The sequence below is a fragment of the Phlebotomus argentipes genome, unplaced genomic scaffold (genome assembly GCF_947086385.1).
Source record: "Phlebotomus argentipes unplaced genomic scaffold, Phlebotomus argentipes genome assembly contig_5, whole genome shotgun sequence".
NCBI lineage: Eukaryota > Metazoa > Arthropoda > Insecta > Diptera > Psychodidae > Phlebotomus > Phlebotomus argentipes.
In genome coordinates this window covers 1,944,047-1,970,861 of record NW_026776165.1, presented here as the reverse complement: position 1 = coordinate 1,970,861, position 26,815 = coordinate 1,944,047, and the positions used below count along the sequence as shown (strand labels likewise).

General features: G+C 38.6%; 1 protein-coding gene across 3 annotated transcripts; it reads right to left on the bottom strand.

The window, feature by feature from the left end:
* Window positions 1–996: 996 nt before the first annotated feature.
* LOC132255524 (optomotor-blind protein) lies at window positions 997–26,568 on the bottom strand. Of its 3 annotated transcripts, XR_009468189.1 has the most exons (8): window positions 25,326–26,568; window positions 23,392–23,505; window positions 23,146–23,308; window positions 8,281–8,427; window positions 8,140–8,216; window positions 4,025–4,242; window positions 1,764–3,840; window positions 997–1,669 (listed from the first exon to the last, which is right to left on the bottom strand). XR_009468189.1 is itself a non-coding variant. In XM_059751598.1 (7 exons), exons 1-7 carry the CDS (start codon window positions 25,817–25,819, stop codon window positions 3,020–3,022), a joined length of 2,034 nt encoding a protein of 677 aa, XP_059607581.1. In that variant the 5' UTR covers window positions 25,820–26,568; the 3' UTR covers window positions 997–3,019. The 3 variants fall into 3 exon arrangements, 2 of the variants coding, with proteins under 2 accessions (XP_059607581.1, XP_059607583.1); XM_059751598.1 differs by having other exon boundaries at window positions 997–3,840; XM_059751600.1 differs by having other exon boundaries at window positions 997–3,840; window positions 23,155–23,308.
* Window positions 26,569–26,815: the final 247 nt, after the last annotated feature.

Genomic DNA, 26,815 nt, shown 5'->3' with positions numbered 1-26,815 from the left:
TATCTTCAATAATTCACTGTGCGCGATGTGAGTGTGGAATTGGGAGGCCATCAGAAGGAAAATTGGACAGTTGTGGAAAGTTGTGTTGGAGGAAAAAGAGGCACACGATGAATTTTCCATTTCCAGTGTCGCGTTTTGGTTTGTGTTCTTATTTTTATACTTTTGGTGTCACGCACTCGAATAATCCTTTAACTGTTTGATGATTTTTTGTTGTCGCTAGCGAAGTCGCAAGAAAGCAATAGACATATATATGGAATGTTGTATATATACAACATTTTTCCAACTGGTGAAAGAGCGCGCAAACATTGTGAAAAAGTTGGTCTTTTCGAGGTAAATTTATTATTAGTGTATCCCTTTCTCTGCCTCCACCACAATTCGTTTTGCCATCCCTTTAGTCGCGCATATTTACTACAATTTTGAGTTATTTATATGTACAAGAAGTTTCTTATGCACGAATTGTCACCCAAGAAAGGGGTAACAATTTAGTTTTATAGGCGGAAAAATTAAGTAAGTTGACAACAATAAATACACATGTTAGAGAAACGCGCTTGCCACCAGTGGAAATGTGCGACAACGGCGCAAACTGGCAAGTGTGGTGGGAGGGTCACGATGGAGAATACAATTTAACTGATATTTGTGTATTTTGTCATCAAAACGCCAAGTTATTGGGAACTTATTCATGTTGTAACATCAGAAAACTATATTTTCCTATTTAATTTACTTGTACACGCGAAGAAGAAGCATCGCAATTTTGTGATTCTTCACCCAAACCATCCAGGCAAAAGCACGGGGTGGAACACGTTTGCTGGGTTGGGGATGAGATATTCTCCAAAGTATGAATATAACTTTTGATAAATAATATACCACAAGAGTTGGGAGAATATATCGAGTTATGATATCTTTGGCTTGTGCCAAGAAAATGAGACACAAGAGCTCTGCGCGAAGCTCCATGATAAATATGGAGGTGAAGAAAAAAATTAGGGTATGCATGATAGTTGGAGGAATTCTTTTGTGTCTCTATATAATATTGCAATTTATACGACAGCGACATTAATAAGTTGGAATATGGAGGAGACTTAAATATCGTGATTCTTTTTCTTCCATAATTTCACGACATGATATGATTAGAATTGCCTTTTTTGGAGTTGGCACAAGGATTCTTTTCTTTCCTTTTACGACACACAAAATACTGCATTTAATCAAAGTTAGTCGTTCTGGTGAATAATTACCTGTACTCCTCGATGATATTGCTGCCGTTTGAGGAAGAAAGTATAGAGATTTATGGGGATGTGGGTGTGTTTGAGGGATGTTTTGGGGATGGTTTATTGCATTGGCAGATAAGAGAAGTGTATTTTTGTCTGTTCTCAACACTCAACAATGTGGAATAGAAATGGGTAAAATGAATTGTGTGATGATTGGAAAATTAAAAGAAAAATGCACTTTTTCACTTCATTGTCTCTTCTTTGACTCTCTTTTTCACTATATTTATATATGTATATATATGGAAAGTTTTGTTTTTTTTTTGATGTACAATTGATTAAAATTTATCATATCTTGATTTGTAATTTTTTATACAATAATTTTTTTATGTTTACAAAAAAGAAGTTTTTTTTCCTTCATTTTATTATTACCTGGATTTTCCTCTGAGAATGTGATGGGAATTTAAGCCCTGAAATTATAAATGTTATATACTTCTTTTCCGCATGACAAACAACTCAGTTCTCTGTGTTGAGGAGGAGGGTAAAAAAAAAAGTAAAATTTACCAATTATTCAGAAGTTATCAAAGCCAGATTACTGTCTAGTTGCGCATTTTAGAAGTATAATCTCTGTATCTCCTCATCTCTTGTGCTGCTCTTGCGATTCACGTTAGGACTTTCTGCGCTTTCCTTTTCAATTCATTGATGCTTGATCATTAGTTATTGAATTTATATTCCTCTTTTTTTCTCTCTCTCTATATTTATATTTTTTCCATATTCACTGCACTGGCAAAATTAGATATTGCACTTTTTCAACTTTACCTCTTGTTATCTTTGCATTTCGCTTTCTCTAAATTCTTTCTCTCAATTTAATTTTGTTTTCTTCTTCTTTTAATTACCTTTTAACTAGAACAGTATAAGATGTGCTAAAATTAATTGAATATTAAGTCATTGATTATTAAAATAAATGTTATAGTTTACATATTTACATGAGATATTTTTTCTCTCTCTTAATTGTTTTTTTTTTGTTTTTTTTTTTGTATGTGCTTCTTATCAGCTTTACTTCCATTGTCTCTTTATAGTATTGTGTCTCTTTACTTTAGGTGATTTTCTCAAAGAAATATTGCGAAAATAGCAGACTTTTTTTTTATACTTGTTTTCTGTCCTTGAAGCTGAATATTCCTATCTATTTGCCAAACTCTTTTGCGCTGGTATTATTTTTGTAATAAAAAAGACAAATTATGCTCATTAAATTGATTCTAATTGATTTTAATACTGATTTTGTTCCATTCACCCTACTTTTCTAGTATTTTTTCTTCTAGTTTTGTGACTCTTCTCTTCAAGTGTCTTTTCGACAGAAATCTTGTGTGTTTTGCATCTTGTGTTGAAGAAATGATAAAAAGGATTAACACATGAATTAAGACCATTTTTTGCAGTTTATTGTGTCGTATTTCTTAAATACGATGTCATAAATTAAATAATAAGTCTAAAGAAAACTATATTGATAAAATAATGCTAGTGGTTGTGAACCATTTTGACTCGATATTTCTCACCAGATCGCGGGATTAAACCTCGGATTATCCTCTTGACGAGTTCATCTCACCACTCGAAGTCATCAGTGCTGTCTGTGTGTGTGTGATGTGAATTTGTTGGGGAATTCGGAAGGGAGAAATGCGCAAACTTGACTCCTGTCGATGATGGGTTTCGCTATTGCTTTAGGTTGAGATCAAATTGTGTCATGATTTGTGATGAGTCTCCAGAACTCTGTCGATTTTCCACACCCCCTCGGCCGTGTCCACCGCAAGGTTGATGTCTAGCAACTGTCACTGCTCGAGCTTGGTGGTCTCCGTGTCGCCCTTCGGCTGCTCCAGGCCGTCCACCATCTTCTCGATGCTCTTGAGGCCCGAGGCCGCGGCCGGGGGAGGCGTGATTGATGGCACTGGTGTCTTGGACGCCGGTGGCGTGGCCGACGGGGCGGCGTCTGTCACGTGGATGGCGTGGGTCTTGGAGGACGTGGAGGAGGCGGACAGGGGTCGCATGGGGGGCGATATGGATGACGGTCGGGGCCGGGGGCTGCTGCTGAGGCTCCTCTGTCCACCTGAGACGGAGGAGGTTGGCGTGACCGCGTCGAAGGCTGAGCCCAGGCCGGGCAGGTTGTACGGGGCGAAGCGGTGCTTGGTGAGGCCGTGCAGGGCGGACGTGGAGGTGGCCGTGATGGAGCCGCTGGAGGGTGGCGTGTGGCCCGCCGTGCTGTAGTGGCCGAAGAGTGCGGGATGTTGGGCCGCGAGGGCGAGCTGTGCGTTGAACAGGAGGCTGGGATTGAGGGTGGGATTGATGGCGCCGGCGGGCGAGTGGAGGAGCGACATTGGCGGCGGTGGATACAGACCCGTGGGGTAGAGATAAGGCAACAGATGCGGTGACTGATGCAGTGGTGGACCAAGGGAGATGTTCGGTGAGGGATATGTTGTACTATTTTTCGTCGCACTCTCATCCTGCGGACTCTCTGACGTCTGGGGCCGCGTGAATGCCCCCAAGTTGCCAGAGTCTGAGCAATTGGAGTCACTCCCATCGCGCTCGCCATCGTACGAACTCATGTCGTACGACGCGGAGAAGCGCTTTCCCGTGCTGGAGAGATTGAACCAGGCTGAAAACCAATGAGCTGTCTCAATAATTTTTATGCTAGGACAACATCCATGGGCAGTAGGGTGTGAATGAGGTCCAGAAAAATGTGTTTGTGTGTGGATTTGATTTGAGTCTATATATTTGAGCAAAGTGGCAAATTTATCGGAACCTCATAGGGTGAATGGGTGTGAAAGAGGATTTTTCACCTGTATTTGGATGCGTGGGGAGCTGCATTGGGTGATCCAGAGGCAGCAACGGACTCTGTGACGGTCCAACGACGTCCAAAAGGTTATCATCGTCATCCAATTGGGCCTGATCGTGCCTCGTGCGACTATCCAAGAGAAATGCTCCACCCCGCGATGTTGATATATTGGCCGGAGTTAGTTTATCTGAATCCGATGATCCGCGTGTGCTCAGCGTTTGTCTGTGGTTGGAGAAAGAGAGACTGAAAATTGTATAACGACATGATGATGACGAGAGAGCGCGAGAAATTCATATCTAAACATGCGTCTTCATGACCTTATCGCATATCTCCTTTTTTTGAAACTTCAAAGACGATCATTTCCCATTAAATCGCGTTAAATGAAATTTACTGGGTCTAAAGGCAGAATTGCTACATGTGTGTGTGTGTGTTGCCCTCTAATTTAAGGATTATTACGCGAAATGTGTGATAAAGTAGTGTCTCAAGAGTGGTTGTCTGTAATCTATTTTATTGCCCTTTTTTCGTCCCATTTGGGCGTTTGCTGCAGAGGAAAATTCATTTACACAGGAGGGGTGAATAAATCCATCGCAATTTCCTAAATTTTTTTTCCATTACACCGATGAAATGCTTTCCTTCGGGGGCATTTTCTTTTCACGGTTTTTGAGCCTTTCTTTCCTCATTTTCAGGACATTCACAGTGCGCGCCTACACACGGGAAAATTCCACAAGACGAAGGAGGAATGTGTAATATGTCAGAAAATGAGTGGTTACATGATTGAGGAAGATAGAAATGTTTGAGGAATTGAAGAAGAGTGAGAGCATCACATTAATGGGTGTGTGTTAGTGAATTTCTTGACTTCCCTTTTTCCCGATGAAATTGCAAGGAAAGTGTAATTACTATAGGGGATGTTTCTTCTCCGGGTCTTTTTAGCGCGTGGGGTGATTTTTTCATAATGCCATTTAGTAAATGGATATGTGTGTAAATGATTATTGATTTTTCTCTCTTTTTTTCCCATTTCACAGTGATGCACGGACAGATAGTTCAACATATTATATATGCTTATTCATGATTATTACACTGAAAGTGTTTGTACGCATTGATATGGCCAATATGTGTGTGTGCAAAAGCAACTTTTTAAGTAGCTTATTTAAAATTCTGACTTTCACACGCACAGTTAATGCGTCAAAATGATAAATGTAATTGATTTTCAATATGATAAGCGCATTTTAATTGAATTAATTCAGGTGAGATTGCGATGAATTATTCACTTTTCTCTCTCTCTCTCTCTCTCTGGCTGAAGATTCTATAATTTCACGGCTGTGAGAGTGAAATCACTTTGATCTATCATCCATGGCGCTCTCTTTCACCGTCGGCGAGGGTGGTTAAAGTTGTTCTGTTCTCTGGAACATCAATTCATCAAGGACATTCATCCCTGAGATTATCAAATTTCGCACTGAAATACGTGAAATTTCTTTTCCACCCTCGCTTGACAATGCATTTTCCAAACGCGCGATTCTTCATGTGGGTTGGCAAAGATGCCCTTCTCATACTCAATGTCTGTTCTCTTTTCTTTTTTTTCAACTCGCCCTCTCGTGTCAGTGGCAATTCTGGGTTTGGAACATGTCCTCGCTTGAAATCTCTTTGCACAATGACAAACAGGAAAAAAAAGAGGCAAAAAGATGCGAGATCTTTAACCATCATGACATTTTGATTGATTCCACAAACGATGGTCAAACAGTGAATGTGAATTTTATTTGTCTTTTGCTAATGCCTCCGCTTCTGCCTCTATATTTTCTTACAATGCAAACAAGTGAAGTTTGTCCGTGTGTTGAATTTTTGCACACACTGATTGCGGCCTCTCTTGCAACCCTCGCCGGTTTTGGTTCGAATGTACAAATCAATTATACGGAACGGCATTGGGGGAGGGTTGAATGAGGGAATTTTCTGCTTAAGGAGATGATATTTATATTGGAATTAGGAAGGTGATATGGCAAATCAATATAAGTCTACGGGCTGATTCGATGCGGGGGGTGGTTTTTCACTGAGATTTCTCTTCTCAGCGACATTCGAAACATGTGTGCTATTTCTTATTTTCACTCTGTGATATTGCATGGAAATTATCAGTGCGGCGGAGGGAAGTGAACGAGTGCAAATTAGCCACTTTAGAAGTTTGAATTTCACCCCTTTTTCAACGTGATTTGTCTACATACCGCAATATTCTTTGCATAAGATGAGATTTCGGAGTTTGATATCGCAATTTTTGTGTTTAATTATAGGACAAAAATCAATAGTTGAATGACTGGTCATTTTGGGTTTATCAAAGCGCTGCATTTTTTTTTTAAATAAAATATCGCACCAAATATTTAAGTGGAAATTTCCTTGGCATAATTGAACCTTACAATGAATGTACAAAGCAGCGTCATTTGTTAAGTCACATCACGAGTGTTTGTTTCTGCGGTGGCAATAGTCGGATCTTTTCGGGCTTTGTTGAGGGGTGTTTGATTGGCAAGAGGGTGGGTGAATTTCCATGGGGCTATAATGTGCCGGGATCAGGAGTTGTGGGTGCAGAGAGAGAGAGAGAGAGAGTGAGGGATTTAACATTTGCATTAAACATTGTTCCATGCTGTGTTTTTTCTCTCACAGTGTGTTCAATTTGTGGTCTCATTGATTTTCGGTAGCTGCTCTGGCTCATTACTATGCAGTTGATGTAATCAAAAATCTGTTTAAATCAAGTTTGTTAGACAGTTTTGGGATATTGAAACCGATCAAATAGTGTGTGTGTGTGCCAGTGTAAGCGGGATATAGAGAAAGGGATTTGAACGTGACACCCTCACCCTTCTTCGATTTTCCATCTTACACCACTCAATTTGATAGTGAATGTTGGTCGAGATGTGTACGTGTGTTTGCTATTGACATTTTCGACCCGGGCTCCAGTGCGTGGGCGGTGGGGGGTGTGCAAAAGACAAAGTTAACGAACTGAATAATTTCAAGATAGTATAGTGAGGAGAATTTCTCCCTGGGAAACATATATATGTTGGAGGGAGTAGAGAAATTCGTTGTATCAAATCGCCCTTTTGGCAAATTTGCTCGCTGAATCGGACACAGAGCATTAGTTTGACCGAAAAGCGAGATGTGTGTAGATGAATTGAATGAGGAATGTTGGGTGGCTCTTGTGTCAAAAACTTAAATATAATTTGATGACAATATTTTGGGGGTATTCGCTTGACAAAATGAACTATTGAAGTGGTTTTCTCATCTATACAGCAAAGGTATATAGCTGATAAATTTCCACCTTAGATCTCTGCACAGTGGCGTAGTTAAGCGAGTAAATTTTCAATATAATTTCAAGTAATAGCTCTTGCCTTTGATGTTTGCCTTTGTTCAAACATTCTAGAATCACAAGCGTCTTCTTTTACTGGGTGTATTTTTTTTATAAAAATATATGTGTTTAATGCGCCTCTACTCTGTGTTACAATTGTCGATTTCCCTCACTTGACCTCTGAGAGTTTATCAGAAAATGTTAAAATATCATATGAAGTATATTTTATTATCTTTCACCATGACAAGACTGATGCTATACACAAAGTGAGTTGATTTTATTATTGCTCCTCTGCGGCGATGAATTTTCAGAATACGAGAGAGAGCTTCTTGTGATGCCGCTCAAGTCCGTCGGGTGAATAGCTAATTGGGTTGTGTGTCGCTGGATGGATGTGTACAAAGACAACAACATTTCGCGATAGACCAAAATATAACATGGTGAAAATTGATGAATATATTTTCCCTACAAAATTGTTGATTATTCTTTTTGTGGTGGCAAACATGATTCTTCTATACACTTTCAACACTACACCAATTTGTGGTGCACTTAATAGTCCGCGATGACACTCAGATTGTAATCTATAATGGAAATATTTCCAACCATTATATGTAGACGGGGAAAATGGGGAACACACGCGAGAGGCTAATTTATTTGTATATCATCAAGAAAATATCATTTGAAGAGGAATTTTCTTTGGCATTTTCTGATAATCTCAGCTAAATTCTATGCATATCGACAACGACGGCAAATGCAAAACTTTTCTCTTTGCTATAGCGTTATTACGTGAAAATGAGACTTACTTCTTTTCCCTCTTTCCTGCTCCGGAATCGCGAAATCCTTTGGCAAAAGGATTGTTGTCAATCTTTAGTTGCGTTATCTGCAAGAAGTGGGTAATTAGGAAAGATGTATTTAGGCAATAGTTTGATGGGCAAAAGACTCACCTTTTCATTTTGATATGCAGTTACAGCTATAAATTCCGTCTCCTTGAAAACGTAAGTGCGAAATGTCGAGTAGGGCAGCTTGAGGATGTCATTCGCTCTGACCAAGTGAAATCTCGGCTGATATTTGTGCATTGAATTTAATATTGTCTGGCGGGTTGAGTGATTTTGGTGGACCGGGAAAGACACAGAGATATTTTTTTTCGATTAAATTAGATGCGCCGGAGCTCCAGCGGTGATAAAAGGAGGGAGGGAAAAAGAGCCAATTAATTGAGTGAGACATGTATGAAATTTTGACAAGACATTCTTTCCTCTTCTCTAAAAACGTGGAGATAAAGATAAGATGAATGAAATTAACTGACATAATTTGTAAAGTTTATTCAAACACTGTTTTCGAATCGTTTATTTCTTCCACATCTTCTCGTCCATATTAAAAGAGAGGATATTTTAATTAATTAATTTTCCCTGGTGGTGATTGAATCAGAATTGAGTGGCTAATTTACAAAGTGGACCACCAAAGATGATGATGATTCGAACACCTGATTTGAAGATTTTTGACCTTATGTGAAACATAAGTTTTCAAGAGTAGTTTTATACTTTTTTGTCTCTCTCTCTCTCTTTGAATTCCTTCTTTTTTTGCTCTCTCACTCTCTTAATGCTTGAAATATAAAGAAATATTGATTGATAATACATTATTTCGATTTGGAGGATGCAGAGAAGGAGTCCAAAAATTTCGCTCTAGATTTCGTGACAGAGAACATGATTCTCCGTTTTTCTTATACTTTTTGCCCCCCATGAGTAGAATCATTCTTGATCTTATTTTGTGTGTTTGTGTTATTTCACTTTTGTACGTTGCGAGTGAGGAAAAAACGCTATAGCGCGCGATGGTAAAAGAGGCAACCTTTTGTCTTTGGTGGTTCCAGAGAGGGAGATCTCTAAAAGATTACGGACATACCAAAAAACATTAATCCATTTGGTTAAAATACGTGTAGATTCGTAGAAAACACGATCTTCTGGATGGAGAAAATGAGAAAAGGACAAGTATATCAAATACACTGTGAGATTAGCGACCTTCTTGCCTCTTTTTCTGTAATGTGATAAGGAAGTTGTGGCCAAAAATTGGGGCCTTTCCGGTCACATGAGAATTTTTCTTATGTCTCGAAAAGCCGCGATTGAGAACCAAGAGTTTTGTGAGCATAATTTCAAGTTGACATTCACTCTCTCTCTCTCTCTCTAGAATGATTATGACTGCATTTTGACGTTTGTAAAATGCACAAAAGCAAAGAGAGAGAGAGAGGAAATGAGTTGTGATTTAATTAGTTACCAATTATTATTGAACAGTGTAAGTTTATACAAAAGGCATCTCTAAGCGCTGTTGGTGCATAGTCACGATATAGAGGGAAGTATAAACGATGCCGTCTCAGCGATCCGTGATACGAGGGCCACCAAAAACGATAATAAAAACAAAATATGCTTCGATTTCATTCCAAAAGAAAGTCTTGGACTATCAGGCGCCACATTATTTATGGAATACTTGTGTGAGTTGGGACAGTTTATGCAACTTTTTTCTTCGTCTGTTCGATTCCTCTTTTCTTATTCATCGCGCTCTGTTGGTCGCTTCTGCTTCTGCCGCGATTCTTTAGCCCAACTCTCCGAAACTCTCCTTTCAGCTTCTATTCTTTTGCCCCAACAATCTCTATGGCTCTTGCTGCACACATGATGCCGCGCAATATTTTATTTGGTTAATAGCAAGAATGAGATAGAGTGAGAGAGAGAGAGAAGTGAGCTTTGGCGATTTGTAGGGAAGAGAAGCGAGTCGAGAATGCAAAAGGGAGATCCAGAAAATGGGATATTTTATACCTCAAATTGTATTGCAACATAATGTTTGTCTCATGTTGATGGGAAGATCCTACCGTGTGTGTGCTGAAGGAATGGAACAGTCAGTGATGGAATGGACATGAGAGTTTAGATATTGTTTGGGATCTCGGAGTCAAAATACCATTTGAAGTGGAGTGGACGCACAAAATTTACTCATTCTCTCTATTGCAGCCTTTGGCAAAATCCTTTCAGTGCACTTGAACAAATGGATTGCAATGGAGCTTTGCAGATATTGAAACATTTACAAGATTGTTGTTTTCTGGTCATATGAGAGATAAATTCAATCATAAGATTTGCCAGGAATATTTCTATTACAACATTCAATCATTCAATCAATATGAATAGCAATAAAACACATGAAATTCATCATAATTTCGTAGATACAAAGCTTTGAGATTCAATTAAGACTCTTCTCAATCATCAAATGATTTTATTTTCTACTCAATAGCATAACAATTTTTACAATTTTCCAGACAATTTTGAACTTTTTCTATGACTCTCAGCGCTTTTCTTCAACGTTAATTGTCAAGGTGTTTGAAAAGTGTTTCTAGAGATGACAATTTGAGCCTTTATCGTTGTTTATTATGCTTTTTCCCTTCCGTCAATGCTTAAAAAGACTCTTTTTAATTGATATTTGAAGAGCTTCAATGGCAAAGTGTGAAAGGAAAAACCGCGAAAAAGGTGCTTCACTTCATCGGCATTCACTGCGTGTGTCTAATAGGAAAAAAAGAAGTGCACATTTCCATGCACATTTCCAAGGAAGGCGCGCGGTTTTGCAAAAAATAGCCGTGGAAGTGAATTGTCATTTGCATGATATGTAGGCCATTTAGCTAAGCGAGCATGACAAAAATGATGGAAATTAATTGGGGATTATCTAAGCGCCATTTGCACCCTCTTCTGGCTTTTGATGATGCCGGCCAAACGATGCATCCCATATGCAATTCCTGCCGTGGGTCGTTTTATCTTATTCCCCACATTGCGAACCCTTCTCCACTGCCGCTACTAATGATTTAATCCGTAAATCACGAAATGCTCTCATTATTTTTTTCCACAATGCGCGTGTGTGTGTGTGTTTGTCTCTTTACGCAAAATTATGTAATTTCGCGGTGGCGCAAAAGGCCAAGACACGCTCTGAAATGTACACACAGCAATGGCATGGGGGTGGGAAGGGGGGCGCCGGGAGATGGTGTAGCTTTGAGACGCGAGATGAGCTTGGAAAAAGGAGGATAATATTGTTTCGGCAATTTACAAAGCCCCCTTCCGATAGTTATCTAAGTTTGTGCAACAGAAATGTGTACGCGATGGTGTCTTCGGCGCCTTGGCGCCAAAGGGATTTCTGCACATGAGAGAGAAGAGAAGGATGAAGTGTGTGCGCGAGAGAGAGAGAGGGAGAATGAGTGAATTTGTGTGGGGTGCGCAGATTGTTCTGCTTAAGCGGAACAAGAGATCCACAAAACACATAATAAATATATATATATACACGTATATGTATGTATGCACAGTGAATGGGTAAAAAAGGAGTTGTGTTGCGTCAAATGTTAGCGACTGTCTTAACATTATATTATTCACTCTTCAGCGGACGGAGCGACGTTTAAAAATGGGACAATAAAGTGTGCTCCTTGTCCATCATGAGCTGTGGAGCTGCGCGATGTGATTCTGTGTAAGAAGATCGCGAGAGTCGTCCAGAATTCGCAAGCAAATTCCCATCTTTGCCTGTGCTGATGTTGGATTCGGTTCATTCAGTTTTGTGTACACGGAAAAAACTGTATGGCATTGAGTACCATAATTATGAGAATTTACAGCAACCAAATTAAAGATTATGGCTATTTTCTCTATGGCAATGAATCCCATTCCAGCTTGAATACAAATTCTCAAAGCCCTGAAAGCTTATTATCATTTTTATCATACTTATTACTAGAATTTTTGCGTTTTGTTTTCAATATGTAGAAAAATTTTTTTTTAAGTTTTTTAAAATGTATAAAATAAGATTACAAAATTTCGGTCAATGATGTACAGTAATTTCTATGTATTTTTACATTTTATGGGAATAATTCTCATAAAAATCTTATATGGGAAAAATTGCCATGCATTTTTCTCAGTGTAATCTTTGCAAAATCTAATTTCTGCTTTTCTCTATACATTTTAGTGGACGTGCGCTTTTTTTGGTGGAGCCTCGCAGGAATTAATGGACTCCCTCTAAAGTAATAAGGAGGCGTTTATGGGTGTAAATGTGGTAAATACTCTTCTGCATTTCATCACTATAATTAAAATATCTGGCAAGAAGAATTTGGTTATCCTTTATAAATGCAAAATTGTGTGGATAAAAAGACCAGGTGCAATTTTGACGAGGGAGAGAAGATTATATCCCTGTGCATTTCGTGTGCATTTTTGGTGGCTAAAAGAGGGTGCCTTCTTTTCTTTCCTCATTTGCGCGCGCTTCTCTTGGTCTGTAAAATTTGGTGGTGTTTTGCGCTATAGAACAGGATTTGGCATCTCTCTCTCTTCAGATGAGAGATTCTGTGGATTCATTTTTTTCGCTGCATTCTCTGCACGAGGAATTCTTTAGAGCCCTGTTCTCGGATGACGCTACAAAGGTATGCACGTTTGTGGCGCAGAATTGGACAATCTCGCGCAGATATGACACTTGGTATCTGATCTAATTCTGTGCCTTCTCTCTCTCTGGCCATGGCTAATCATATTCTCTCCTCCTGGTGACTAAGAAGTATTGACACATCTCCTCGATATGGACTAGTAAAAACGGATTGGAAGACAGAGGCAAAAGATGGGAAAGAGAGGAGAATGAAAAGAGGGCAAAAAGAAATGTTTGTTTTCTGATTATTAGTATACACACACATAATGTTAATAATAAATAACAAATTTATTTTGTGTTATTCCTCTCTTTCTCTTTCTCTTCATTTTTTAATCTTGTCTTCCTCCCTGTTTCACATCTTTCGTCAATTTTTTTTACATGCTTTCTGGTGGCTGGGATGAAAGCAAAATAATATAGATGATCATCGAATTATATCTTCCTTTTTTCTCCCATTTTATTCTCTTGGTGGTATTCACAATGGGTAGATCTTCGTTTTTTATATCCACCGTGTGTTTCTTGAGGAGTTTCAGTTTCTCTGGACGTCACTTTTGCTGGAGGTGAAGTAATATAGTGTTGGCAGTTTATAAAAGACTGTGTTTTTTTGCTCTCTGGGGTGGTAGATTATATGGTGGAAATTTGTCATTAATTATTGGTATAAAGTGGCTCTCTTGGGTGAAGAGGGAGAAATTGATACAAAGAATTGGGATGTGTTGATTTTGGGACCTAATTAAATTTTCGTCTCTCGTTCCCTGGGCGTTTAATCGGAAAGTCACCACACCATTGAGCTGAATTGATCACTTTTTAATAGGGCACCAGATTGCCCTTCCCCAAGACATATGCTCCGCGCGCTAATTTGATGATCCTATTTTCACGACAATTCGTGGAAGTGAAATGGAGATGATCAAACGAATTGCACACAAACACACATCAAGGGAGTTCGCACAGTGCGCGGGAGAGAAAGGAAACAGATTATTAACCAGCTCGCCTGTCTGACTCCTTTTCATCATTGTGCAAAACCCTTTTTCACAGGACACTTCTCAAAAACACCGCTAATACGCCTAATGAATGGGAATGAATTCATTTCGCTCAGAGATTTTCAATTGGGATATTTCAAAGGTGGGGAAAAAAGTACAAAGGATTTGAGGCGCGTCCAATACTGACAAAATAATACCTGTAATATATATTATCATGGTGGATAAATTAGTGAAATTTGATTCATTATTTTCACGGTTGAAGCTCAGAGTTTGTATGCAAACTCCTTTGCTTTTTCTTTGGTTTCCTCCTTTCTTGCGTTTATTCTACCTTTTCAGTGGAGTGCCCAAGAGATCCTCTTTGTCGCTAAAAAATTGCATTTCCTCCTCTTAGTTTCATCATTCATATTGGCTTTTGTTTGATTCAAAGGAAGTTCATGTACGAAGAGTAGATATTTACGGATTTCCTGTCTATGATTTTTTTGAAAGTTGCCAAGAACTCAATTCTCAATGGTTATAATCATTTAAATATTATAGTAGAATTGATGTTTCAACACCTCAATGAGAAAAGAAAACAGGATCTAATCGATAAAAACGCTGACAGAATTGACGATAAAAAATGTTCTTAGCAGTTGAGACATTAAAAAAATCCCTTGGCGAGTGCGCGAATTCAGTTGATAAGTACTCAATATTACGCGGATATTAATTATAATTGTTGATTTTGTCATTTAAACAAATTGCCGTCATTATTAACAACTCTGTTGCCGAGATGAAATAAAAGAGCAATTATTCAAAAATTGTGTTTAACATGTTATCAGGTCTCTTCTGCCTACCTCTGTGGTGTGTCTCTCCTTAAGACTCCACGATCGTCGAAAAAGACGAGCCAAGAGGGAGAGAGAGAGGGAAAGAGAGAGACTGAGCACTGAAGATGATGCAGAAGCAAAGGAGGCAAAAAAGACGTAATGATACGTGTGCATTTATTCTCTCACTCACTCATAAAATGAAAATCATTATCGCTTTAGCCATTGGGCAAACTGTGTGGCTTTAATAGTCGCCAAATTTCTCATTGTGTGTTTGCCTTCGGAGACCATGGGTGATATTGAAGACACGCGGAGTGGAAGATACTCGTGGCTTCGCGCTCTTCTTTCTTTTTTGGGGTACTTTCGCATCGTGGCGAAGAGATGTTAAAGAGCATCGTGCGGTGTCCAGCGAGCGATCCACCAGCTCTAGACACTAACTCAGACAGGAGCCACATAATAATATGTTTGTTTTAGAGAATTGTGGTTGTATATTTAAGAAAACAACCGTCTTGATTGATGGTAGTTATCGCTATAGGTGGATCAATGTTGAATTGGAATTTTTCCCTTGCCATGTGAAATTTATTCTTGGCATATGTGAATTCTGCTGATGGAACATTGTTGCATTTATTGCAATTGAAATTCTCAAGACATTTCTGACGATGATGAATTCTATACGATAATAATTGTTAACACGTGGAAATTCTTAATTACTCTTTTTCCGATCCATAATAAGATGCGCGCGACGTTTTGCGGTTAACCTTAATTCGGCTGCATTATGTCAATGCCCCATAATCGCCCGGAGTGACCGCAAAAGGAGATCTCATGTTTGGCTAATTTTCCGAGAAATTGAAAATTTCTGCAAATTTTCGGCAGCCTAAGTGATTCGCCGAGTTGAGGCGGTGAGTTGTGGGAAAAGAGCGAGGCAAAGGGCGCGAGTGAATTTAAGTGTGTAAAGGAAGATTTGAGCACAAAAAGCGCGTCTCATTGAAAATTTTCTATATAATAAGTGAGTGAGAGTGAGGATGTGAGGAGAGAGGGAGAGGGATAAGGTGGTGGAACCGTGGCTGGCTGGCGCCCGCATAACTTTATATCGTCTTATTGTAGTATTTTACTTTTGTGTGTGGTTTCTTCGGTGAATTCCACACTTAACTGAAGACGAAGAAGGAACTTTTTGTCTTCATCTTCCTAACTTCTTCTCCATACACTGTTCTTGTATGCACTTTCGCCTGGGTGCCACCACAGAAGAGATGTCGAGCGATGGGTGCCAGAGGGAGAGCGGCATAGTATCCCAAGGAGGAGGCAATGGAGGAAAGATGGTAAAGTGGAAGATGAGGAAGGTATCCATAAATAAAGAGAGGAGGCCAGAGCTTATTACGTGGTGATGGATAAAATTTGCAATTTCGTGCCATCTCTTTTCTGCCATGTGCACAAAAGTCTAACTTCACTTGTGGTCAATATCTTGTACGTACGATCTTTTCAACATTATACAATTTTCAACATATATTTGATGATGGCTAAAAGAAAGAACATTGTGCATTGTGTTGTTAATATTTTGTCTGTGTTTGGTGGCTTTACATGTAAATTGTGATTTTTTAAAATGCGCGCAAAAAGGAGCAGAAAAAAGTGCCGAGATACCTCAACAATGTTAATCTTAACTTTGCTTAATATGTACATACATATGTATGCTCAATCTCATTTATTTTACTACAATTCCTCACGATGCCACCTTAGCGAATCTTGTCTCCGGGATCATTTTTATTACTCATTTCCTCTCCATGGCGAAAACATCTCTACCTTTGCACTCGCCTTCTTTCGCTAATTCAATAATTTTATTGGCCATACAGCGACTGCAAATCAAATAGAACCACCTGAAGCTAGAGGTCTGAATTTTTCCAACAAGCTTCCCTCATTAATGACCAAATATCATGCCGAGTTCGAAGCCATTAGGCCTTGTCCTTAATTTCTTGATGCCACTAAAACAGAACTAAAGCAGTAAACAACGTTTCAACCTGAGTAACATTTAAATTTTTACCACTGTAATATGTCTTGGATACTTAAAGAGGTTTAAGTGAATCCTAGGTGTCTTCAGGATAATTGTCCTGTCGCTTTTCATTTTTCATCTAGACTTTGTTAGTGGCAAGAAAAAAACCGTGTTGTGAATTAAACCACGAATAAATTTTCCGACGAATTGTTCAGACGTTTAAGGCAAGTTTCTCGATGTCTGCTTCTAAGATCCTTTACGGATTGTTTTCTAATGTCCCTCCAATCTGAATCGTTGACTGAATCTCAGGCATCAACGTTCACTGTTTTGATGAACCGAAGTTCAATCTGTAGATTCATGGCTCTTTTTTCCCCGTGGAAATAAAACGATTAAAAATATGACAAATCAACCTCATTTGGCCTGTCAAAAACGGAACACAATTTTCCACAAACACGTCTCAGGCAACTGGCGTGAATTTTTATAATTATCACTTGCGTGGACTTGTAAATGTGAGCGCTCAGCTCAAAGGGGTTGTTTTTTCGTCTTCAATAAAATATTACACACATTTCATCCCTTGTCTTTCTCCAATGTGTCTTGTGTTCTTTTCGCCTCAAAGTCTATCGCACTTAATCATTAATTGGCACACGAAGAATTATGTGGTTCGTTTCGCTGGGTCACATTTTTTTCAAATGCTTTCTATATTTTTCTCCACATATTTCGAAGAAGTGAAGAGATACGGAAAAAAGTTGTAATCATTAAAGCCGTTGGTTTTTTCCTCCTCCTTCTCCTCCTTCTCCTGGTGATGAAGAGAGAGAGAGAAAGGACACGCAACCGTCAATTAACTCAAATTGTGTGCGGTTTAAGGAGAGGAAAATCTATTGAAAGTGGTCGAAAATAATACAAAAGCGTTGAGGCAATTTGCTCATAGAAAAACTTCATTCTCTCTAATACAACATTCAATGTTGAGGTGAGCGAATGAGAAATATTTAATGTATAACATGTGTGTACATTTTATGTTGAATATGATTGAGCCAATTGATTGCATTTTCCAATGCCTCTAATACCGTCTTTTCAATTCCTCCCAATATAACGTTCTTTATCGGTTAAAGGAAAATTCCCTGCGCCTATTTTCCCTTCCATCTTTTTTTTATTATCAATTCTCTGTGTGCTTCCTTGTGTGCGAGAGTGTGTCGTGTTAAATTTTTTCCATCCTTCTCTCTCTCTTGCCTTTTCTCAACACCGTAATTGTGAAAAATTACCCATAAAGTTGTGTAGTTGTTTTTTAATTCGATAAAGACTGTTATTTAGTTTAACCGTATGACTGTCATCAGAGCAATCAATTATGTGGTAATAATGTATTAAATATTCTATTGATTAACATGGTTTGCCTTCACTACGATTTGTCATACGCGCTCTATTCCTGGGGATGGCCGCATATGCGGCTCTTATGTGGGATATAGGTATGCTTATTATGCTGTATTTGTGCTGCATATTCGTGTGCGTGAATGAGGGTGAGTGGAAAAAAGGGATATCTGTGGGCAAAGCCGTGGTCTTTTCAGTGCTTCAAAGCCTCGCCCTTGTGCAGATGTCTCAGGAGAATAGTCTGGGTAAAGAGGACAACGATATCCTGACCATTTTTCGTCTCAGGAGATTTTATGTGATCAGACAGAGGATAAAATGCTTGAGAAGATGAAAAGTCTCTCATATCATTTTCACTCATGATACAAGTAATCTCATTTAATCTCCTTTAAGAGAAAGGAATATACGCTATTTTGTTGTGGGTAGATTTAATGCGAGATGGTTCAATATAGATTTCAGACTAGTCTCGAAATTTAATATCCTCACTTTGCACAAGAGTTTCACATGTGCGAAATATTTGTTCAAAGTTTCAAGAAGTACTTGATAACTAAATGGGAAACAGAGATTTATCCTTTCAGAGAACTATTAATGGTTAAAACGATAGGGATAAATATGAAACTCATTTGTCTATTAGATATTTTCTCACACGTCTATTGGAGCCAACTTTAATCTATGTGATGAAGAGTGTTTCCAAGTCTTCAACTCTGACATGCAGATCAATTTCCTCCCTGTTGTATTATTTGAGAGGGAATTATGGCAAATGATTCGGTCAATTTTCGTAATTTTCCCTGATTATTATGAAAATGACAAGAAGTGTGCTTGTAATTCACAACTGTGACGAATAGGAATTGTGTATAGTTTTCAACTTGTGTGTCTTGTATGGGTAATAAAAAATTCTTGAGTTTCCTTTGCCCTTGAAGGTTAGGATATTATGTAGTTATAGCAATACGATTCCACCTCAGCTCAGCACACTCTTGAGTTCAATAATAATGAAAAGAAGAAGAAAAAAAAATGATTGAAATAAAACAAGATTTGGGCGGCGATATTTGAGTCACTAGGCGGAGCTACTTATAATAAGATAATCGTCATTTCTTGCACATAGTTTGCCGCATATTTTTGTACATGTGTAGACAATCGGTGGCGACATCTCAGAACCACCATGGAGTGGTCGGACGAAAGACGTGAAAAGACAACGAGAAATGTATTTAGCCGCGCGAGAGAGAGAGATCTTCCGAACACCCACAAAGATGCGCGGAGAAAAGCCAGTGAGAAAGAGAAATATGAAATAAAGGAGAGGAGAAGTAAAATATAATTTAAGCAGCTATTTGCGAAGAAGAGATCAATTTTCTCAATGTATTGACTTCATGATGTTTCTATTTCATAGCCATAAAATGTCTTGCTTCTGTCCTAAATTCCTTTCCTATCCTAAACAACGCGGGTGATCTTCTGTCAAATTGCAAATTCTATTATTAAGTCTATTGTATTGTATTAAATGCAATAAAAAAAAGGGAGAAGCGAAGGAGACGAAGAAATGCTCTTGATCTTAAAGGGTCTAATGCAGCCTCTTCTCCCCCTTTTTGGTTACAATCTCCCATTGGTGACTCAATGTATGGCTTTTGAGTTCCACTTTGAGTATTCACTTAAAATTTGATTAAATAAATTTACTCAGTGTTAGAAGTTAAACATAAATTAGTAATTTCCTCAATTAAATCGCGCTTCTTTTTATTTTACCCACTTGACTGGACTTTATTGATGACATTGGCAAATATGTTGCTCCACTTAATATTTCGCACACATTATTTTTTTTTACCACATGCTTAATGTGGTGTTTTCTTCTGCGCGGGAACAAAGAATATGCCCAAAAACGCTTGATAACGCGCGTGCGAGAAGGAAATCTCAGAAGTTCTGTCATTTATAATGTTCACATCACAATTGCAATGCATATAAAGATTTACTCACTCTCGGGAGCGATAGAAAAAAGCAAGTAGAAAGGAGCCGCTTTCTTGCCCATGTTTATTTACTTATATGAAAATGACATTGACTCCCTCTCGCCTCTGTTGCGCGCGGGTCTTTTTCTCTTAAACAACTTTTTGAGTCATATCAAAAGAAAAAAAAATTGACCGATGGACGAAGCAATAAAGCGAAGGAGCCGCGAAGTAGTGAAAAAAATTATTGACTTTTCCTATTAATCAAATACAATAAAATAAAGAAAACAGAGTGTGTGCGAGGGAAAAAGAGTCCGCTGTTTGATGACACCACACAGACACTTTTTCTGGGATAACTTTTGGCGGTGGAAAGCAAGTGGAAGATTCTTCAAACATGATTTAACAATTATCACAGCTTCCAAGTTAGACTGTACAAAATGAATTTTGGGACATAACATTTAAATGACGTACTCATGTCAATTTCGGCTGAGTGGGTAAATAATTTACAATATATTTATTGTCTAAGAGTGTGTTTGTCATGCGTTTTTTTGGGCACCGCTATTTTGCTGAATTCATTTTTCTGTGTATTGTTTTACTTGTTTCCAAAATATCAAACGCCGCGCCACATTATTAATATGGACTTCTTGCAAGTTTTATTATTCTATTGTGCCCCACCTCTTCTATGATAATAATGTCAGAAATTGTAACACGATTTATTTAGACATTCTGTAATCGCATGTTTGCTGCCTTTTTTTCCTCCTCATCATCTCTCTGTGGTCTAATCTCTCGAAATCAGTCTTTGGTGTGAGTGTTAAGAACAAAACGCGTATCTTAAAGAGGTGTATAATTATATATTCACTTCTGTGGCTTCTTTGCATTCTACCTTGTACACTTGTGGCTGAAGTAAAAAGAGTCATCATGGTAATCATGTTATTAAATTGATGCTATTAATGTTACTTAATGTTGCACTTGATGCAAGAGATGTAGAAAAAAGAGCTCACGCTCTAGACTTTTATCACTGTGTACATTTAGTTAGTTATAATACAGATAACCAATTTAGTTTATCATCAATACTCTTCAATACCCAATGGCTGATTAATTCCCTTCCAACGGTTACACTGAGAGAAAAATCGGACTAGAATTTAGTCGATTTCGACATAAATTCAAGAATAATCAGGTTGAAAACTGACTAACGAAGATTTTCATCCAGATTTTCAAACAAAATAATCCAACTAATTCAAGGAAAAGAATAAATTCAAGTCTTTTTCTTCCCTAAAATTAACCTTCTTCATGCTAGAACACGATCAAGACTTTTCGTTCCTCGATATTAGACTCAATTCTGGGGCGAACTCTAAATTGCTTGGAAGAAAACATTGGAAAACACCTTGGTTTTAGTCTAAGAGTGCAGAAAAATATCTTACTTCTAGCCTAGACAAAAGTTTTAACCAATTTTCTTCGCGAGCGCATAAAACTAGGAATACAAACAGAATAATCTCTTCTTAATATATCACTCCAAGATTCAGGCTAATTTCTCTGAGTGTTCAATACCCAATTGCCGATTAATTCCCTTCCAGCGATCATAGACAGAAAGTAAGATAGCCTGAAGATGAACCTTGAGCTTCTGTGCTCCCCTAATACTACAAGGCGTTATGTGTGTACTTTTTTTCTCCTTCAGTGTCGGTGCGGTCATTGATGAAGGAAAAAGTATCTGTCACAGACACTCATGAGACGATCCCTTTATATTTGTCCGCATGTCTCTTTTTTTTGCTGCCCGCCTGAGTCTCTTTCCCACCCATTACAGTGTGGTGATGAGTGTGCGATGATAATCAGCAAAAAAGGAGATCTTTTATGTTTATGCGGTTTTCGAAGCCGAATAGTCTAGTTTTAATGTCGAGTGGTTTTCAACAAAAAGATTAAATTTGTTGATCCTTTTTTGTTGTCTCCACTGGAGAACTCAATTCGTTAAGGTCTGCCTGTTGTCCTGGGCTTGCGATTATGCTTGCAGGGCTATTTTGATGCTCGGCAGCACCTTTCGTATTAATCTAATAGGCAAATGCACGCACATTTTCTAAAGCCCAGAGACAAGAATGCGCAATGTTACACGGGGAAAATTAGAGCTGTATATTTTTCAATGTGATCAATTGATCATGATTTAGAATTGGAAAATTATGAGATTGTTTCGCAATCTGGCAGAAAGAAGTGGTTCCATGAGAAATCCAGATTTATAATAACATTTTATAGCATTTGTTCTTTAATAAATAATTCAACCAGTTATTTAAGTTCTAGCGAGACTTTCTCAATTGTGTCATTTCTGGGAAAATAATCAAATATTAAGGGAGTATATTATGCAAAAGCATCTCTTAATGAACACTTATGTAGAAGGTTGAATGTGTCCTCGAGACGGTGTAGCAATAACAATGAAAATCGCGCATAGATGAATGATTATATCTTGAAATAGAGATTCAAGTGTCGGGGGACCGCGCAAAGAGATTGCGGATGATCGAAATAGGTGTGATTAAAAGGAGGAATTCCGCGGGGTATTGTGATGGTGTTGATGGTGAGGCTCAAGTGTCGCTAAACATCAATAAGAAAAATTATGCAAGAAAATTGCGATGATCAAATATAGCGCGCAAAAGTGAGTGTTATGTACAAAACTCTCAAAAGGACTCTCGAGTACAATGGCACGGTTTATGGCCTGGGATTTCTTTCCAAAGGGTGTTGCCGCGAATTTTCTTTCCTTTCTCACTCTTGCGATGGCGTTTCTTGAGTGCAAAACACAAGATCTTGTGCTTGTTCTTTCGGCGGCTTTTGGTTAATTTTGCCGGGGAAATTTTTTTCTTCTTAATTTTTGAATAAAATAATAACAAGACACTTTAGATGTGTGAAATCTTATTTTCACCCTGTTTGAAGTGAAAAGTGATGTCTGCATGTGGAGAATATTGTAAAATTCACCCCTTATTCAACGGCGTCTCTAGAGAGATCGAAAGAGAGCGGCGAATGCGAATGCGGGAGCGAAAACGGGAAGGATTTTCGTACATAGCTAAAGGGTAGAAACGTCTAAGGATCAATAACTGCATATTCACACTAATTTGATTTAATGTATCCCCTTTTACAAACGGTATATCGTTGGTTTTTTTTTTGCCTTAAACCGTGCGGGTTCATGGAATATTCTTGCGTACATTTCGTTTCTCCACACGCGCGCTGTTGGGAAAAGTGGACGTTGGAAGAAGTGGGAAAAGTCATGAAAATTTCATTCTGGAAACTTATCAATATTTCTCCACAAAATGGTAGATGAAAAAAATATTACTTAATATTGAATATAATCTAAGTAATAATAAAAGATTAGATAACAGATACAACGTACAGTACTTACAAATCCATGTTTGTCGCTTATATTGTTTGTTAATTTTAATTTGTGAAATGATACTACTTTCTGCATCCACTGTTCGCCAGTTGACGGTGAGTCAGGATGAATGTACATCCGTTTTGGCATTTCAGGATCAGCTTTTCCAGCTACCATCCATCTACTGAAGAAAGCAAAGAATATATTGTGAGTGTCCAGAATGTGCGTGGGTTTTTCTCTCTCATCAGAGATCTTCTTTTCATTTACCTGTTGTGAAATTTGTAACGATAGTCATCTGCAGCAACAATATCCAATAATAAAATATATTTTGCCTTCGTATCTAATCCGGATACACGGAATTTCATTTGAGGAAACATTTGTCTGCAAAAGAAGAAGACCAAAAATTTAAGAAGCACTTACTTTTTTCATCTTATTATACGCTCCTCTTATGTAGGCATTAGAAAAAGGAAAAAAGACATGATCTTTTCCTTCTTTTCCTCTCTCTCTCTTTCTTAATTCTATGTTAGAGAGAAAAATTGGAACAAAACTTTTCCCTGTCATTTAACAAGAAAAGAAATAATTTCTGAAGAGATATCAATCGAATTTTCTCAAGCATTAATTTTTAAACTGCACACTGAGCATGAACCACTTTTAAACATGCCACTGACAGACATCTTCATATAATCCCTTTTTGGGTTTTTTTTCTCTGTTCAATACTTTTATCTCATCTCCTCAACTATTACTTCTCTAGGCCTGAAAAAGAAAATATAGACCGAAAAAATGTCTGAATTTGTGCCATTTTTCCCTCTTCATTTCGTGACATAACTTCTTGGCCAATTTGTCATGGTGACAATTTAATCTTACACTAAGTATTTTGGGCAATTGTTTAATCCCAATTTGAGTGATAATTGTATTTTTCCTTTCCTTTCGAGGCTGGATTAATGCAAAGCGGAAAGACGCACGCGGTATGAAATTAATATCAATTTTGGGGTGTTATTGATGCTTAAAAGCTTAAGAAATGTTGAGCACTTTGAACTCCGCTAAACTGTTTCGCTAATCGCAATATTGGAGGCAAAAGGAAAGGATGAAGAGAGTGAGGCTGAGTTGGGTGGAAATGCTCTCTAGTACGAGTGAGACGGGTTAAATATGAACAAACACGGAGGTTTACAATCAAAGAGACCACCATGCTCTGACTCTTGCATCGCAATTCATATTCTCCCATTCTGCCTCATGCTTCTCACTTTTTATTTCTTCTCTATCTCCTTGCGTAGCAATATTTTTACAAAGTTATATTTTTTTCCGAATAAATGTACGCCTGATGTCTTCGCTTTTTTTTTTCTTACACACATATTTAAATGCTGGAATAACAAGACTTGAGCTGCACACTGTGGCTTTTGAAATATGTATGCAAAATATTTCTGGCGGATATTTGCCCGGTATTTCTTGTACAAAAGGTGGAGGAAAAGAAAAATTCTAAGAGGGCCGGGCCATATGTAAATTTATGATGATCCAATAGGACACATTTGATTGAAATTGGATTTTTATTATCTCAACATTTACGCGCTCGATGGCAATCAATTCCACTTGACAATTTAGCATCCGTATCAATTATTTATAAGAATTTTGATTGCACGTTTTCATCCATCGAATTTATATTGGGGGAAAAATATTTGTGTGCAATGCAAGATATTTTGAGTACTTTTCGAAATTATTTATTGAAATATTATTATATATGATTGCAATTTGTTGCAATGCAAAAATAATTCGCTAGATTTGTAACGTTCACAGTGAATATGTCTTAATTCACACTCTCAGTGGGAAATGCATGAGAAACTAATAAAAAAGCAGCATTTTATGGTTGGATGTGTTGAGTTGTGAGCGGATTGGCATGTTCGCTTCATGATTTTAGCGACGGCAAATGCATCATTTTCGTTGATTCGCGATGAAGTTTGCTTTTCAACGAAGGAGACGGTTTTTACCAAATAAAGAATGATGCATTTGAAGATGTGTGAGATGAGCTATTATCAATTTCTATTATCGGGCAATTAGATAGACATTTGTCTGGATGATTTGATGCGATTTTTCAACTTTTTCCTTTGAGGTAATTTCACGGATTTTTCGAGCACTTTTCGGGGCTCGTGGCGATTTCGCAGTTCGGCAAAGGTTCTATCAAAAGTTAATGAGTGAATCTGCAGCCTCACCTTCCGCTCTTGGTGATGACCATCTCGGTGCCCAGCTTGTGGAACTTCTCCCACAGATCCTTGCCCTCGAGCGTGACCTTGGGGTCGTCCACGACGCCGTCGTCATCCGGCTGGATGGAGCGCAGCGGCCGCATGGCGGGATGGAGCTGGTGGGCGACAGAGGCCAGGACCACGTCCTCGGCGGTGGTGTACTGGGTGTTGAGCTGGTGGTGGACGTGCGGATGGGGCGCGGCGGTGAGTTTTGGCAGGATGGCACTGGGATAGAGATGCGAATGGGGCGTCTGGCCGGTGCCCGTGAGGGCGGCCAGGGCCGCCGCCGGGAAGTAGCTGGATGGCGGTGATCCTTGTCCCTGGAGTGGTGCACCAGCTGTCAGCAGCGACGAGACGCTGAAGTCAGTGGGTCGGGACAGTTGCAAGAATGGATGATAAGCCATTCCTTTGGCAGAATTGCTTATTCTGACAGACTGATGTGGTTCTATTATATCGTATCTCATCACAGATGAACCCAATAAGGATTTAGCACAAACTCTCTTTTCCTGCTTGGGTCAGAAAATTCACCTTTTGCCAACGCACTATTTTTTCCGTTCCGATATCTTTGTCATTACTCTGCGTGTCTGCGAATTTGGATTATTAGAGCGCACGTCTGTCTAAGTCTTGAGTTCGTTATTCTTCTAGGGGCAGTTTTCTTATTCTTTTTTTTTATTTAGAATATGCCTGTGTCAATTTCTACACATTTTCACACCAATTTCCACTGCAATGACTGTCACACTCCTGACGCACACTTTTGTTAAATCACAGATTTGCTATAAATTCACATAGTCTCGCGGAGCGTACGCACAGGAGATTTGCCGCAGTATCACTGGGAGCTGTTAACCCTTTTCCATCTCATCCACATTTTAGTGCCACTCCACAGTACCTTTGTTGCAACACACGGAACCATTTTAATGATTTACACACTGTGAGTTGCAAAAATTTTCTGCCTGTTAACAGAGTTTTTGATTTATTTCCCTGAAATTATTTTCCTCTCTATTTTATATTTTTTTTTTCTGTTATTTTTCTCTTCACAAAATTGTACACACGCACGGGGAAAAAATCGGTGCAGACGATGCACTAGGATAGGGAGAGAGTGGAGTGTAGAAAAAAAAGGGAAACGAGAGAGATTGAACCGAAATGCAAAAATATGCGCAATGTTGAGGTGGAAACAACTGCGTGGCGCGACAAACGGACACACTATAAACCTTAATGCCGGTCGGTAAGAAACTGGTTAGCACATCAACAATATTTCCTGTATTTGTTGTCTGGTTTTTGGTGTCTGCAATCACACCTCGGGGTGTCAAGCTGATGCCGACCGCACCCGTTTCTAGCCACTCCCAGAATGTGTTATAATCGACGCGGATTGGCGTGTCTCAACCAATGGCAATCTCTAAAATCGTCACACTCACGGTGCCAGAGTTGTGCTTTTGTCGAAGCTCACTTTTTTTGTTGTTGCT